The 14,977-nt window shown below is 37.5% G+C and overlaps 1 protein-coding gene and 1 long non-coding RNA gene across 8 annotated transcripts in view; one reads left to right on the forward strand and one right to left on the reverse strand.

Moving 5' to 3' along the window:
• LOC103349873 (uncharacterized) overlaps positions 1 to 7,722 on the reverse strand; it is a 29,343-nt gene extending 21,621 nt beyond the window's left edge. The window contains exon 1 of one of the 3 annotated variants that reach the window (XR_011388555.1): positions 7,341 to 7,722. This is a non-coding gene — a long non-coding RNA (uncharacterized lncRNA). The remainder of the gene's footprint in view (positions 1 to 7,340) is intronic. The other 2 variants (XR_517989.4, XR_517987.4) reach the window with 2 other exon arrangements.
• CEP85L (centrosomal protein 85 like) overlaps positions 1 to 14,680 on the forward strand; it is a 184,618-nt gene extending 169,938 nt beyond the window's left edge. For all 5 annotated transcript variants that reach the window (XR_011388554.1, XM_070073669.1, XM_051855383.2 and 2 more), the window contains 3 exons: positions 2,063 to 2,170; positions 5,195 to 5,426; positions 10,035 to 14,680. Coding sequence is in view for 4 of the 5 variants with exons in the window: in XM_070073669.1 (XP_069929770.1) it covers positions 2,063 to 2,170; positions 5,195 to 5,426; positions 10,035 to 10,198 (504 nt within the window). In the remaining variant the exon portion in view is untranslated. The remainder of the gene's footprint in view (positions 1 to 2,062; positions 2,171 to 5,194; positions 5,427 to 10,034) is intronic.
• The last annotated feature ends 297 nt before the right edge of the window (positions 14,681 to 14,977 follow it).

The following is a 14,977-nucleotide window of genomic DNA, read 5'->3' on the forward strand; positions in this document are numbered from 1 at the left end:
TTATCATAAATGACACTGCTGGCAAAGATTTCAGAGTTACTCTTATGGAAAAGATGTTCTATTTTCATTTACTCTTACATAGGAAGATGTAGTCGGAATTACTAGCCAATTATTAGTGACATTCAACATGACTATTAATTGATAAACGTATAACCCACTGTAATCTCCTAAGAAATTATATCGTGAATTTTTGAAACATCTCTTGGACTCAGTTTTATTGTTAAAATGGCAGTTTTAGAATAGTTTATTTATGATGTCTTTGTTTCGTAATTCTAATAAAGAGTTAAGACCTCAGAAGAATTCAGGTTGAATTCTGGATTCTAAACAAATAATCTCATCAGGCCAGAAAGCAAAGATCTTCAGCAATCTAAATAAATATCTTCATATCATTTGATCAAAAAATAAAGAACTGTATAACTTTGTGCTGTGTCATTTGTTTTTATGGACTATAAAACAAGTTTTACTTGGAAGCAAATATAATTGTTTATAGAGTTAGATTACTTTGTATTCAACTTTTGAGTTCACTAATATAAATTTTTCATGGTTTAGCAGACAGAATTTTTAAAGAATCAAGTCTGAGTCTCTTGCTGAGAAAACTGCTTTATATTTACAGGCTTCTCTCAACTGATGGTGCTCTGTCCTCCTTTTCCTTCAGAGATAATGGGGGAAAAGACTTCATAGTAGATCGTGTGCTGTTTAGGTGCTCAGTATACTGAAGTATTTTCAGAAACAAGACTGAAATGTAGACCTGGAGGAAAAAATTACATCCTTCCTCTGGTCACAAGTTTATTGGTTTTATAATCCAACAAAAGGAAAAAGTTGATTAAAAAAAAAAAAAGAAAAGAAAAAACATGGTGCCAGTTCATGTCCCAGCTGCTCCACTTCTAATTGAGCTCTCTGCTATGGCCTGGGAAAGCAGTAGAGGATGGCCCAGGTCCTTGAGCCCCTGCACCTGCGTGGGAGACCTGGAAGAAGCTCATGGCTTTTGGCTTCAGATCAGCTCAGCTCTGACCGTTGCAGCCAACTAGGGAATGAACCAGCGGATGGAATACCTCTCTCTTTCTCTCTGCCTCTCCTCCTCTCTCTGTGTAACTCTGCCTTTTAAATAAATAAATAAATTTTACTTATTTATTTATTTATTTATTTTTTTTTTGACAGGCAGAGTAGACACTGAGAGAGAGAGGCAGAGAGAAAGGTCTTCCTTTGCCGTTGGTTCACCCTCCAGTGGCCGCCGAGGCCGGCTCGCTGCGGCCGGCACACCACGCTGATCCGATGGCAGGAGCCAGGTGCTTCTCCTGGTCTCCCATGGGGTGCAGGGCCCAAGTACTTGGGCCATCCTCCACTGCACTCCCTGGCCACAGCAGAGAACTGGCCTGGAAGAGGGGCAACCGGGACAGAATCCAGTGCCCCGACCAGGACTAGAACCCGGTGTGCCAGTACCGCAAGGTGGAAGATTAGCCCAGTGAGCCGCGGCGCCGGCATAAATAAATCTTTAAAAAATAAATAAAAACCCTACATGTCACTAGTAACTACAGAGCATAGGTAAATTTTTCTTTAGTGCATAGCTAAAAAAATCGGAATAAATAGCCAAATACTCTTTAAATGTCTTTTTATGCTGCTTTGGTGTGTACACAGAATTTTTTAGAATAGTATCATGTCTAGATAATTTGTAATTTTATGATGCAGTAAAAAAGATGAGCTTATCAAAATGCTATAATAGACCTTTGATCAGAATTCAGCATCGTATTCACTTGGAATACTGTACACCAGGAGAAAGGAGGTTTAGCTGTGTTTCAGATAAAAAACAAGGATGATCTTACGAGCTTTATTATCTTACATCTTATGAAGCATATGAAGAAAAATAAATAGATGTGTTGCCAATATACTCCTAATATAATTTTAGAATCAATAAAATAAGAGTTATTTGTAATCTAGCATTAAGCAGTAACTTTGGATTCGATGTGTTTTATACTGATTAAAAACTTTTTTGGTGAAGTTGGTGTTTTTTCTTTTCTTTGGAGTCGTGTTAAAATGCTATGCTTTCCAATTTTCCTTACTCTAGTCAATGCAAGGAAAACTTTCTAAAGAGAAATTGACAACTCAAAAGATGATGGAAGATCTGGAAAGGAAAGAAAGAAACCTCCAGAGATTAACAAAAGCACTGCTTGAAGTGAGTAGAAGAAATTCAACTTATTTTCAAAGGACAATTTACTACCTATTTAAGTAAATGCTTATTTTGTAAATATTAATAGAACATTTTTAAGTTGAGGATTTGATTTGGATGTGCCAACTTATTAAATCCACTGGATTTCTTACCAAATGATAATAGAAATATAAACTTACTTATGTCTTAGAACATAATTTCACAGATTTGACTACAGCAAAGTCAGATATTTTGTAAGTCAATAAATAAGGCAAACACTGAAGCTAAACAACATGACATTTGAAAATCTTTAAGGAAGGTGCAGTGTTGGCACCTAATGATTAAAACAGATCGTGTGTTCTCAGTTAAGTAGGAGATGACATACCTGGCATGTATTTAAGGATGTGTTACACAAAAAAATATATATTTTAGGTTAAACTGCCATCATAACATTTTGTTTCTAAGTTCTTAAGAATGTTCTTTGGCCGGTGCCATGGCTCACTAGGCTAATCCTCCGCCTGTGGTGCCAGCACCCCGGGTTCTAGTCCTGGTTGCTCCTCTTCCAGTCCAGCTCTCTGCTGTAGCCCGGAAAGGCAGTGGAGGATGGCCCAAGTGCTTGGGCCCTGTACCCACATGGGAGACCAGGAGGAAGCTCCTGGCTTCGGATTGGCGCAGCGTGCCAGCCGTAGCAGCCATTTGGGGGGTGAACCAGCGGGAAGACCTTTCTCTCTCGCTCTCGCTCTCGCTCTCACTGTCTAACTCTGCCTGTCAAAAAAAGAAAAAGAATGTTCTTCAAAAATATAAGATATTTTCCTGGCCGGCGCCGCGGCTCACTAGGTTAATCCTCCACCTTGCGGCGCCAGCACACCGGGTTCTACTCTGGTCGGGGCACCGGATTCTGTCCCGGTTGCCCCTCTTCCAGGCCAGCTGTCTGCTGTGGCCAGGGAGTGCAGTGGAGGATGGCCCAAGTGCTTGGGCCCTGCACCCCATGGGAGACCAGGATAAGTACCTGGCTCCTGCCATTGGATCAGCGCGGTGTGCCAGCCGCAGTGAGCCGGCCGCGGTGGCCATTGGAGGGTGAACCAACGGCAAAGGAAGACCTTTCTCTCTGTCTCTCTCTCTCTCACTGTCCACTCTGCCTGTCAGAAACAAACTAACAAACAAACAATATATAAGATATTTTCCTGTATATACATAATACCATATACACATCCAAAAAGAATTCCTTAACACTTCATAGTATTTTGTTTATATTCAAATTTCCCCCATTTATTCACTAAGTATTTTATTTTATATGTGGCAGTACTTCAAAAAATTTATGGAAATGGGATTATGAGTTTATTTCTATGGGAGAAAATTGAGATTCCTTTAAAGTTTTATCATAATATGCATTTTCCATAAACTTTTTGAAAATCCTTCATAGTGGTAATAGAATCCAATGTTCTGTCAAGAACCGTACATACATTTCATTGTTATATCTGATAAATCTAAAGTCTCTTTCTACCCCAGGATATTGACTTGTTGAAAAATATCTGGGCCTGTTGACTTGTAGATTGTCACACTTTTTGGCTTTTTCTAATTGCTACCTCATAGTGTCATCCTCTGATTTATCCCATGTGTCTTGAAAATTAGAAGTTAAAGCTAAAGCCATCATTAGGTTGATAACAAACTTTTTCAGCATGAATACTTTGTAGATATTATTTATCAGATTATATAGTATTTGATTATCCCTCTGTAGGTGACACACAAGTGATCTCACAGGGTTAAAGTAATGACAGCCTGCCTGATTCTTTTAATTGTAAAGTTACAACCCCTGCAAATAGCAAGTAACTTAGAAGACTTATGCAATATGCCAGCACTGTTTCTCTCCCTTCTTATTTTTAAGCATCCACACATGATCAATGCCTAACTCATTAAATTATTGCTGACTTTTTTCCTAATTACATCATTCCTTTTTACATTTATTAGCTGGCATTCATCTAGAAGAAATATTTTCCTCATCACTTCAGGCTTTTTGGTTATTCTGAAATACATTTTCAACTGGAAAGCTAATTAAGCTTATGTTTAATTAGCAATTTTCATGTGGAGGTGAAATGAGTTTTCTCTGTAATAAATCATGATTTCATATTGATACTTCTAGTTCAGATTTAATAATTCAGATTTTTTTTCTGTGTTTTTTTTTTTTTTTTTTTGACAGGCAGAGTGGACAGTGAGAGAGAGAGAGACAGAGAGAAAGGTCTTCCTTTTGCCGTTGGTTCACCCTCCAATGGCCGCCGCGGCCAGTGCGCTGCGGCCGGCGCACCGCGCTGATCCGATGGCAGGAGCCAGGAGCCAGGTGCTTTTCCTGGTCTCCCATGGGGTGCAGGGCCCAAGCACCTGGGCCATCCTCCACTGCACTCCCTGGCCACAGCAGAGGGCTGGCCTGGAAGGGGGCAACCGGGACAGAATCCGGCGCCCCGACCAGGACTAGAACCCGGTGTGCCGGCGCCGCTAGGCGGAGGATTAGCCTAGTGAGCCGCGGCGCTGGCTCTGTTTTCTTTCTTTAATTTTCTACTTTATTTGGTTCCTGAAATTTTTGGTTCCTTTTCACCATAACAACATGCGGTTTTTTTTTTAATCTCAACACACAAATAGTTTTAGAGTAATTAAATCACTATTGCTACTGACAGTAAAACTATAGGAAGTGTTTTCAAATTGCTTTGTAGTCCTTTTATCCTTGGATTAAATCTTGTTATAGAAAAATGTACACACAACCAAGTTGGTCATTATGTGAGATATTCACTTAGAAATGGATGCTATAAATTGTGCTGTTTCGTATCAGGTTTAACCCAGAGCATTAGATGACATAGAGAAACTACTTTGATTTAAATTTATTCTTTTTCTAGAATTTTCCTCATTGTTTTTATACAGTTGAATTTTGTTAGTGTGGATATAGTTAGTGTTACTCTATTGTTTTGTTGACAGATTTGCAGGAAATATTAACCTATAAATGGCTCTTGAGTACCTTTCCTGTTCTAACAATCTGGTTTTTGTTTTCTTTATCCATTGCAGAACCAAAGACAAACAGAAGAGATGTGCCCTTTACTGGATCAGGGCCAGGAAACAGACCAGTCTAGGCAGCAGACAGTGCTTTCCAAACGGCCACTGTTTGACTTGACTGTGATTGATCAGCTGTTCAAGGAAATGTCATATTGTTTGTTTGACTTGAAAGCATTGTGTAGTATTCTTAATCAGCGTGCTCAGGGCAAGGAGCCTAATCTTTCATTATTACTGGGAATCAGATGTAAGTGGCTGACAACTTGTCTTTATTTATTCTCTAAAAGAATTAGAAACCTGTCTTCATGAATCAGGAACTTTTGACTTTTTCGTGTGTATTTTTATGATATTCTTTCCTACTTAATTTGTAACTTTCCAAATATACCAGTTACTACTTGCTAGAATTGACCTCATTAAACTTAGAGTGGTGAGCAGAGTCATAGCTGATGTGCACTACCACATGACAGAATGTCTGGAGATGTTTCCTGTGCTGATCTCTAAGTGCATGTGACAGTAGTGGTAGTTAAGTCTGCATTCCCAATTACTCTTCTAAAAGTAATGATTCTATTTGCTTTCATGTGGTAGTTACGTATCTCAATAAGCTGGCCCTATGTCCTGTGATAAACTATTTGTGGGAAGATACTCACGTGCTTTCCTTTGCATTGAGTTTGAAATGGTAGTTCCTTAGTGTGAGTACAATTGTGATCACCTTGAGCTAGTTTTCATGGCCTGCAGATTTGCCCATGTTGTACACACCTGCTGGCTTCACCCCGTCAGTGTGACACCTGCACACTCTCCAGTTCTTCCTCTATACGTAATTGTGAGGGCTGCCGCAGTGATATCCTAGTGTCTTTTCCCTTCTGTGCTACAGTGTAGGAGTGCTCATTTCTCAAAGTTCCGCATTAGCAGAACATTGACATGTTAGTCTCTTTTTAAAAGAGAAAAGAATTTCAGTGAGGAGACAATGGTATAAGTTTTTGGATCAACATTTTATATTGAGTAACAGCGTAATAATAATATAGTTCATGTGAAATTGTAGAGTGGGACTGGTTATGTTTGCAGTTTCATCAGAAATCTTCCATCTTACATCATAGTAGGTATTTTGGTAGATGAAGTAATGTTCTTGATCAAAGTTTATCACTTGCATGAAACATGGCTGTACTTAGCTATGTCAGAGAATTTTCCCTTCTACTTCACAGATACATATATACATATATGAGTGTTAGAGTGTAAAAAAAAATCAATGTTAAAGTATATTTACTCAATCATTAAACATTTTTCAGATACCCTCTCTGGTCCTAGTACTAAGTTAGGTGCTGGTAACACAGATAGTATGAACAGAACCCTTGCCCATATGTTAAAGAAATAATATAGCATGATAATAAATGCTATAATTTAAAAGTGGACAAAAGATAATGGGAGCATGTGGGGGTTAAAAAGCAACTAAATCAATTTAGGGTGGGCAGTGAAGGCTCCATCAAGTAGCTGATGTTTGGTGTGGATCTTAGAGGACAGCCTTGCCAGGAGAACAAGGGTGGTTTCGTTAGATCTCTGAGGAGTAGGAAGCCAAAGCTCTCATACATTCAACTCATTTTCACCAGCAATTTAGAGTTGATCAGCCCTTTAATTATTTATAGTCTCCTGCATGCTCACTACCCTATACAGCATTTTTTTAACATTGTTAGTAATAGGGTATTAGAGCTACCCTAATATATATATATATAGATAGATAGATATAGATATAGATATTATATATATATATAATATTGAAGAATTTAAACTCCTCATCTCTCAACACCTCATCTCCTTCCATTCATTAAAGTGTAACTACGGGGAGTGGCCATTAACCTAGTGGTTAAGATGAGCACATTTCATATTGGAGTATTCCTGCCTGGGTCCTGACTCTGGCTTCCTGCTTATGTAGACTCTGGGAGGCAGCAGTGATGATTCAGGTAATTGGGTCCTGCCACCCATATGAGAGATGTGGATTGCGTTCCTAACTCCTGGCTCTGGCTCTGGTCCAGTGCAGGCATTTGGAGAGTGAACCAGTAGAGAACTTTTTATCACCCCCTCAACCCGCCACTGCCAATTTCACTGTCTTTTGAATAAATAGAAGGTTTTAAAAAGTTAACAGAACAAAATTCAACCACAGAAATCTTACCTTATGTCTGGCATTGTGAAAATTAGGCCAGCTAGCTAATTTGTCAAAAGTCACTGGGTTCTTTTGAATCCTTTCCTCATGACTCTGTTGACTTATCTGATGACCCTGTGTCACTCCACCTTCTTCTTGCTGCCTTTGTCTCCATGATGTCATTCTCTAGGTTCTGCTTCTGCCTTTGTGACTGCTCAGCCTCAGTCTTCAGTGTAGAATTCCCTGCCACTTAGTTATTGGGGTCCCCAGGAACCTTTTGTTGTGATTTGTATTTCATTTTTTATTCATACTTCCTCTGAATAATCTTATCCATGTTCTATTTTCTGTTATTTTTATACCTTTCCCCTATTTAGACATTTACCTCTTACCCTTCCTGGAATGTGTCTGTTATCCTAATTATATTCAGATCTGGCTGTTTCACTGACATCACAGAGCACCATGTTCTAAACACAACCTACTTTTCTTCCCTCCCTAAACCTGCTCCTCCTCTTAGTGACACCACCATTCACTTGTTACCCCAGCCCAGATTTTATCCTCCACCCTAGTTTTTCCCTTCATCTGTGTGTGACTCATGCCTAATCCCTGACCCTTGATGATGATTGAACTCTATCCCCTTACTATATCTAATATTTATTCCTGCAATTACATCCCATTGCACTGTTGCTTTAATTTGAGGTTTCATAGCCCATCACCTGGACTGGTCTACCAACCATCTCGCTCACCACCCCCAGCTCATTTTTCACGTGGTACCAGAGTGATTCATCTAAACCTTGAATCTGGCGCCCTGAATTTTTTCACTACCCTGTGATAGCGATAGGTAGCTACCCACTACTCTCCAGCCTTATTTCTTGGCCCTTTCCTCTCATAATTTATGCTCTACCATTTTAGAGCTGAATACTTATTTTTTGAAGCTTCTCAAATTCTATCTCACTGTTTCGTTTTCTGCCTGTGTACCATTGTTCATTTCTGCTTCCTTGATGTACCCAGTGAATAAGTATCTGTCACCTCTGAAATTCTCAAATTAGGACTGGTTGTTTTCTTCATTTTGTGCGTCTGCAGCTGTGTGTAGTGGTAGATCACCTATAGCACCTCGCTCTGCTAATTTTTATGATACTGTGCATAAAGCCTTGAGAGCAAGCTACCATGTCGTTATTTTGTTGACCTCAAAATCCAGCATGGTTGCTGGATCATGACAGATGCTCAGTTACCATAGAACATTAACAGTTACCTGACTCTTACACTCCAGTAAATTACCAGGGCCCATGAATGTACCAGAAAGTTTTTTTTTTTTTTCCACAATCACTGGCTTCACCTGCTTTTATATTGAGATATGTTTGTGAAGAGAGGAGCTGGAGTAAGTAATGAAAAGCTAGCTGACTCTTCCAACCTTCAAAAAGTAAAAGCTAGCGGACTCATAGCTTTGCTTCCAGTTATTCAACCACTGGGCAACCATCAGCCTGATTCAGTTGTTTGGGATTGTAGATCCCAACACACACACACTCTGTCTTTCTCTCCATATGTATTATATATATACATACATACACTTGTACATACATACCATATATTTCAGAAATCAATATTTTCATGCCAAAGGTGGACATTTCACCTAGCAGTTGAAACAAATCCCATATCGTACATGCTCACATCCCACATCAGATCTAGAGTTGATAAAAACCCAGCTCAGTCTTCTGACTCCAGTATCCTACAAATGCAGACATTGGCAGGTAACAGTGATGGTTTGATTGATGGGGTTCCTGCCACACACATGGGAAACCTGGATTGAATTCCTGGGTACCAGCTTCATTCACCCCCACACCACCACCTTTGTGAGCATTTGAAAAATGAACCCACAGATAGGGATGCACTCTTGCTCTCTCTTTCTCTCTCCCTCTCCCTCTTAAAAAAAAATAATTCCAATAAAACCTATTTTGCAGTCATAAAAATTTAGGATACAACTTCTCAGTACACAAATTCTCAGATTGTGTCAGATGGGAAGAAGTGAATGCTTTAGTTGAGCTTGAAGAGGCATTAGAGCTTGACCCTTTTTGTTTTTGGAATATTGTCATCCATTCTGCATATTGAATTTGTGTGCATCAATACATAAACTAAATAAATTTTACTTACCATATTTTTAGAATACCAGGTAAATAAAAATCTATTAAATTTTGAATGATGCCTAATTTAAACTTAAGCTTCCTTGATCAGTATAATGTATAGCATTATATGTAATGTATAGCAAATATAATGTATAGCACTATATTTCCATGATGATTAAGGTAAAAATCCTTTTTTTTTTTTTTTTTTTTTTTGACTGGCAGAGTGGACAGTGAGAGAGAGAGACAGAGAGAGAAAGGTCTTCCTTTTTGCCGTTGGTTCACCCTCCAATGGCCGCCGCTGCAGCCGGCGCACCGCGCTGATCCTGGCAGGAGCCAGGAGCCAGGTGCTTTTCCTGGTCTCCCATGGGGTGCAGGGCCCAAGCACCTGGGCCATCCTCCACTGCACTCCCTGGCCATAGCAGAGAGCTGGCCTGGAAGAGGGGCAACCGGGACAGAATCCGGCGCCCCAACCGGGACTCGAACCCGGTGTGCCGGCGCCGCAAGGTGGAGGATTAGCCTATTGAGCCACGGCGCCGGCCGGTAAAAATCCTAAAATGTCTTTGTTCAAAATAATGTGAGACATTCTTTCCATGCTTTATTTTCACAGCAATGAACTGTTCAGCTGAAGAGACTGAGAATGACCACAGCCCAGAAACACTCACTAAAAAGCTGTCAGATGTGTGCCAGTTACGGAGGGATATTGATGAATTAAGGACTACAATATCAGACCGCTATGCTCAGGATATGGGAGACAACTGCGTTACCCAGTGATCAAGTATTGGTCCCACAGCAATAATGACCCATTGTGAATGCTGCTGTGTTTCAGTTCTTCACCTTTCTATTTAGGAGTTACAGTGGAATGTTGCAAGTGACATACGACTTGCTTATAGATTTTTTTTTTCCTGTGGATGGATTTGTTTAATTAAGGGGAAAGGATGTAAGGTTTTGAGGGGGCTTGTCTACTTAGGCAAAAATATCAAATTATTATTTGAAAATTGTGATAAAGTCTACAAGAAAAAAAATCTGTATTCTCAAAACTACTGATTGGTAGGACCAAGCTGTGAAGAATGTCCTTCAGATAAAGGGGTAAGATTTCTTTGAATCCTATAATTTTGTGTGTTTGTAAGTGCATGTATGTGTGTGTGTGTGTGTGTACTTTATTCACAAAATTATAAGGATTTCATCTAAGGTCAAAGCAAAACTCCTGAGAAAGGCACACATTATTTATTTGTATATTTCTTTTGTGTAGAAGCTTGTATTGTACTTTGGGATTTTCAACAGTTGGCTGAACAAGAGTTCCAGTAGCAGTGGTACAGCAGGCAAAACTGTATGTAGTTTGAACAATCACTCTGCTGAGATGATGAGGTTGTGGAGTTGGGTTGATGTTAGTACTGTAGATAGGTCAGCTGTTTTTCCAGAGTGATTGTGGTTTGCCTTAGAGGTAGGAAATTTTGATATGACAATCTTTTTCATTAGCACTGTAATTTATTACAAGGAAGTTCATCTGAACTAATTTTAACATATCCATTACTATTTATAATTTTTATTTACATATTATATCTGTCAATATATATAAAGCCATATATAATTAAATGCAAGCCTCATTAGGTGTGATATAATTAACGTCAAAGAAAGATTAACACAGTGACTCTGGAACAATAGCTTATTTATCCAAATCTCAACGTTTACATTTGACAGTTTTCTGTATGTTTTAAAATTGAAACTAAGAGAAAGCCAACACATATTCTTTGTAACTAAATTTACGCTAACATAAACAACCTAAACTTAGGTGATGTTAATTTCCTGTTACTAGATAAGGTATGTTAAAAACAGGGTTCTTCACAGAATATGAAATTGCCTAGGCTAGTTCTTCATGTGGAGTACAGGGTATTACTATGAAATGCAACTGATCATTAAATAGACACACACTCTTTTGACACTTCCAAGTGACTAATGTCCGTGTTTTAGTTGATATTTTGGAAAGGCCATGTATTTTTTGGCCTTCAGGACATTTACATTATTTTGGGTATGCTTAGTTATGCCAGAATATTTCCGTCTATAAGTTGGTTTGCTTTCTTCATGTAACTGAGTCTTATTTAGTTCAAGACTAAATAAGATATGGAGAGATAAAGGATATGAATCAAACACAGTGATACTGTTGTGGTCAAGAGCAAGTTAAATGCGTCTTTTTGCCAGGCTTTTGTATTGATATAAAGGCTGTTCCTAGAAAATATTTTTCTTAAATATTTTCAACAGTTAAAATAAATGTGGGACAAAGCCTTCAAAGAGACTGCCTAGAAAAACAGTTCAAACTTTTGGCTTATATACAGCTCTCAGTAAGTTATTTCATAGTCACATGTGAGCAGTCAGTTGTAATGCATTTGTGGAGACATCAGGTTTCCCTTCTGTGCACTACCTGAGTCCTCCCTGCTCTTCTTACTTCTTAGGTTCTGGGCACTAAGATTAAGTCAGTGCTTTGTAGGGATTCTGCACCCCAAGTCCCTAGGGATGTAGTCACTGGTAAGAACTCTACTTTCTAATGTGTTCATTGATTTTTAATGTTAGTGATTTGAAAATAATCAAGGAATAATGAATTTGTATCAAAAATCTGATGCAAAGAATTATGCCTTGCAAAATTAATTCCTGTGAAAATAGCCTTTACAGTATAGTAGTTAATAACATCTACAGATCAGCCAAAAGGGCACCATTTTTATATTGTCTTTTAATAGAATCCCTGCCCCCTTACCATGAATTTGCAATGAAAGCACACTAAAATAATAGAACTGATGAGCCAACAATCACTCATTTGAATCCATAGATCCTTTAATTAATTCTCTCCAGTGTTGTTATAAGCAAATCTACAGTCATTTGTTTTAATCTGTTGTGGAAACATTTTTGTTTTTTGGTATAGTTGGGGAAAATAGTTTTATTTGTATTAAGTAAGTTATTTTCTAAAACTTAGAATACTAAAAAATTTTCATGTAGTGAAGACTAAATACTTTTGATGCATTTCAGTGTCCAACATGTGTATTCTCATTTAAAAATGAGTAGAGGTGTGATAGTCTAACTTCTAATTACAAAATTTAATCTTTTAGAATTTGGATTTTTGTAAAGTGGCCTTGCTAACAAATAGCCTCAGGGGGAATTTGGGGGAATGAAACTAGTAGTGTTCTACCTTGACAGTATTCAAATTTTAACTTTTATTTTTCTGAAAAGTACTTTTTCCCAAGACACTCTCTTGTGTGATGAAGATAGTGCATTGAAAACAGATTTTATTGTTAGGTCAAGATGGACAAATAGCAGCACTGTAGTGTCTCACCCCAGTTTGAACTAGGATGTTCGTGGAAGTTAGTACAGTGACATATGCCTGAAATGAAGATTAACTTAAATGTTAAGGTAAATCTATTTGAAAGTTTCTGTAGATAATGAACCTTCTTTTTAATTATGCTTCTGTGAATTAAATGTCTTCTTAGGAGATATCTCATATAATATTAACATTAATCATTAGTCTTTTGCACTTTGAAGTTGATCTTACTCTGCGTCAGTCACTTTTCAGCAGAGATAAAATACCAGTTGTCTCAATGAAAGACCCAAATTACCTGTGCAGATAAAAATTAACTTTATTTGATGTCAGAAAAAATAGGGTGACTTGAGTTAAACTGTTAGTAAATTTTCAGTTGCATCCAATTTAAAAAAAAAAAAAAAACATAAATATGGGCTAGGTAAGATACACCTGAATTTATTTTAAAATATGTGTGGGCCCTCTTTCTATGTGAAATAGAATTCAATATTTCTTGTTAGCAGTATTATATTTGACTGAAGTATATTTTGTTTGTGACAATTTATTAAACTGAACTAGACTTATTTCAGTAATTTGGTAGAGATCTCAAGGGCTGTAAAGAGTTGTTAAAAATGAATGTTGTACATTTCTGACTCACTAATAAGTTTATAAATCTATCATTGTGCAGCACTTAATAACAGTCTCCTAGAGAATATTTTTAGAGGACTACTTTATTAATGAAATAGACTTTAAATACCAGTATTAGTTCATTGAATGACAAAATAGCTGCAAACCTGGACATATTTTTACATGGCATGGTTCAGATCAAGCACACTTTTAGTTTGGATTATTGGTATTCTCTTATGTAGATTTCTATCACTGTAGATATGTAATTACAATAGTAAACAGTTCTCATAACCATGCTCATTCAGACTCCATGAAACTGCCATTAGCTGAGGCTCTCAGATCCAAAATTAATTTGTTTCCATTGTTGGCAGTTCTTTTCAGTATTTACAAAGCAAAAGAAATTTCCCATTTGGTATGAAGATGTAAATTTCCATCCTTACCCCAGAATGCCATGAGTGGTATATTGCTGTGTGATTATATCATACGTTTAATCATGAAGGGGGAAGATTTTGGATTTTTCTTGCTTATAAGAAATATTGAATATAATAAGAATATTGTTTCAAATCATTAAGTTAGTAACAACACTTTTGGACCTGCATACAGCAAGAACCTTTTGTGCCTTTTTGCCTGCAGTAAGCATTCATTTCTGTTTTACATGGCTATTAGAATGTTGATGATTATTGCATCTTGTTCTTCTGCAAATAGACTTAATTAAGGACTTTTTTTTTTGAAGCAAGGAGCAGTTTTTCATTACTAAATGGGCACCCTAGTAAACATCAGAGGAGTTATCAGCTGTGTCTTTGGAGCCCACCCTTCCCTGTATAGTGAGTGAAAAACTTCTTTAGAATGTATTCATTTGTGTGTTTGTGTATGTACATTTATGAGTAGTTATTTAAGTATAGAGACAAAATTCAGCATCACATTGGTGTGATGACAAGAAGTAGTAAGGTGCTAGGTGATTATATTAAAAGCACAGCAGAGTGTTTAATCAGTCCCTGTGACTGGTGGTATTGTAAACTAGGTTCAGTTATTGAACCACTCAGAATACCTCGTGTAAATACAGTGTTCATGACTTAACTGAAATACAGTTATTGTAAAAAAGAATGTGAAGCCACTGGTTGGCTCATGCCTTTGGATCTATCATTCTTGCCTCTTTTTTTTTATAAAGGGGTTGTTTTTGTTCTTGGTTTTTAATAGCGTTTACAGCTAGAATTTTGAATGCCAAAGTTCTATTTATTAAATTAAGAAAAAAGTTTTCACTGTTAACGGCTAGTATTTTTCCACTGGACTATTGTTTGTTGATGTTGGAATTTGTATTTACAGAGAAATAAATTTTTTAATTAAAAGATTTATGTCTTCCAAGTGTCAAATGTTAATATAAGAATGTATTTAAAATTCTAGACTCTCTGTCCTGAATTCTCAGTGGCAAGAATGTGCTGATTTGACTCTTGAGTAAAAAATTTTTATAAATATCCAGGAGAATGTTTGACTAGAACATGGAGACTTCTGGCTTCTAAGTCTGTGTTACAATTTCCTTGCAATCTTTAAAAAGCTTTCTTCAGACTCTTCCCTTTTTCTGATAATCAGTGCTATAACTATAAAGTTACCACTGTGTCTATTTCAGCTAATAGTTCTGTGTCCCC

The sequence above is a fragment of the Oryctolagus cuniculus genome, chromosome 5 (genome assembly GCF_964237555.1).
Source record: "Oryctolagus cuniculus chromosome 5, mOryCun1.1, whole genome shotgun sequence".
NCBI lineage: Eukaryota > Metazoa > Chordata > Mammalia > Lagomorpha > Leporidae > Oryctolagus > Oryctolagus cuniculus.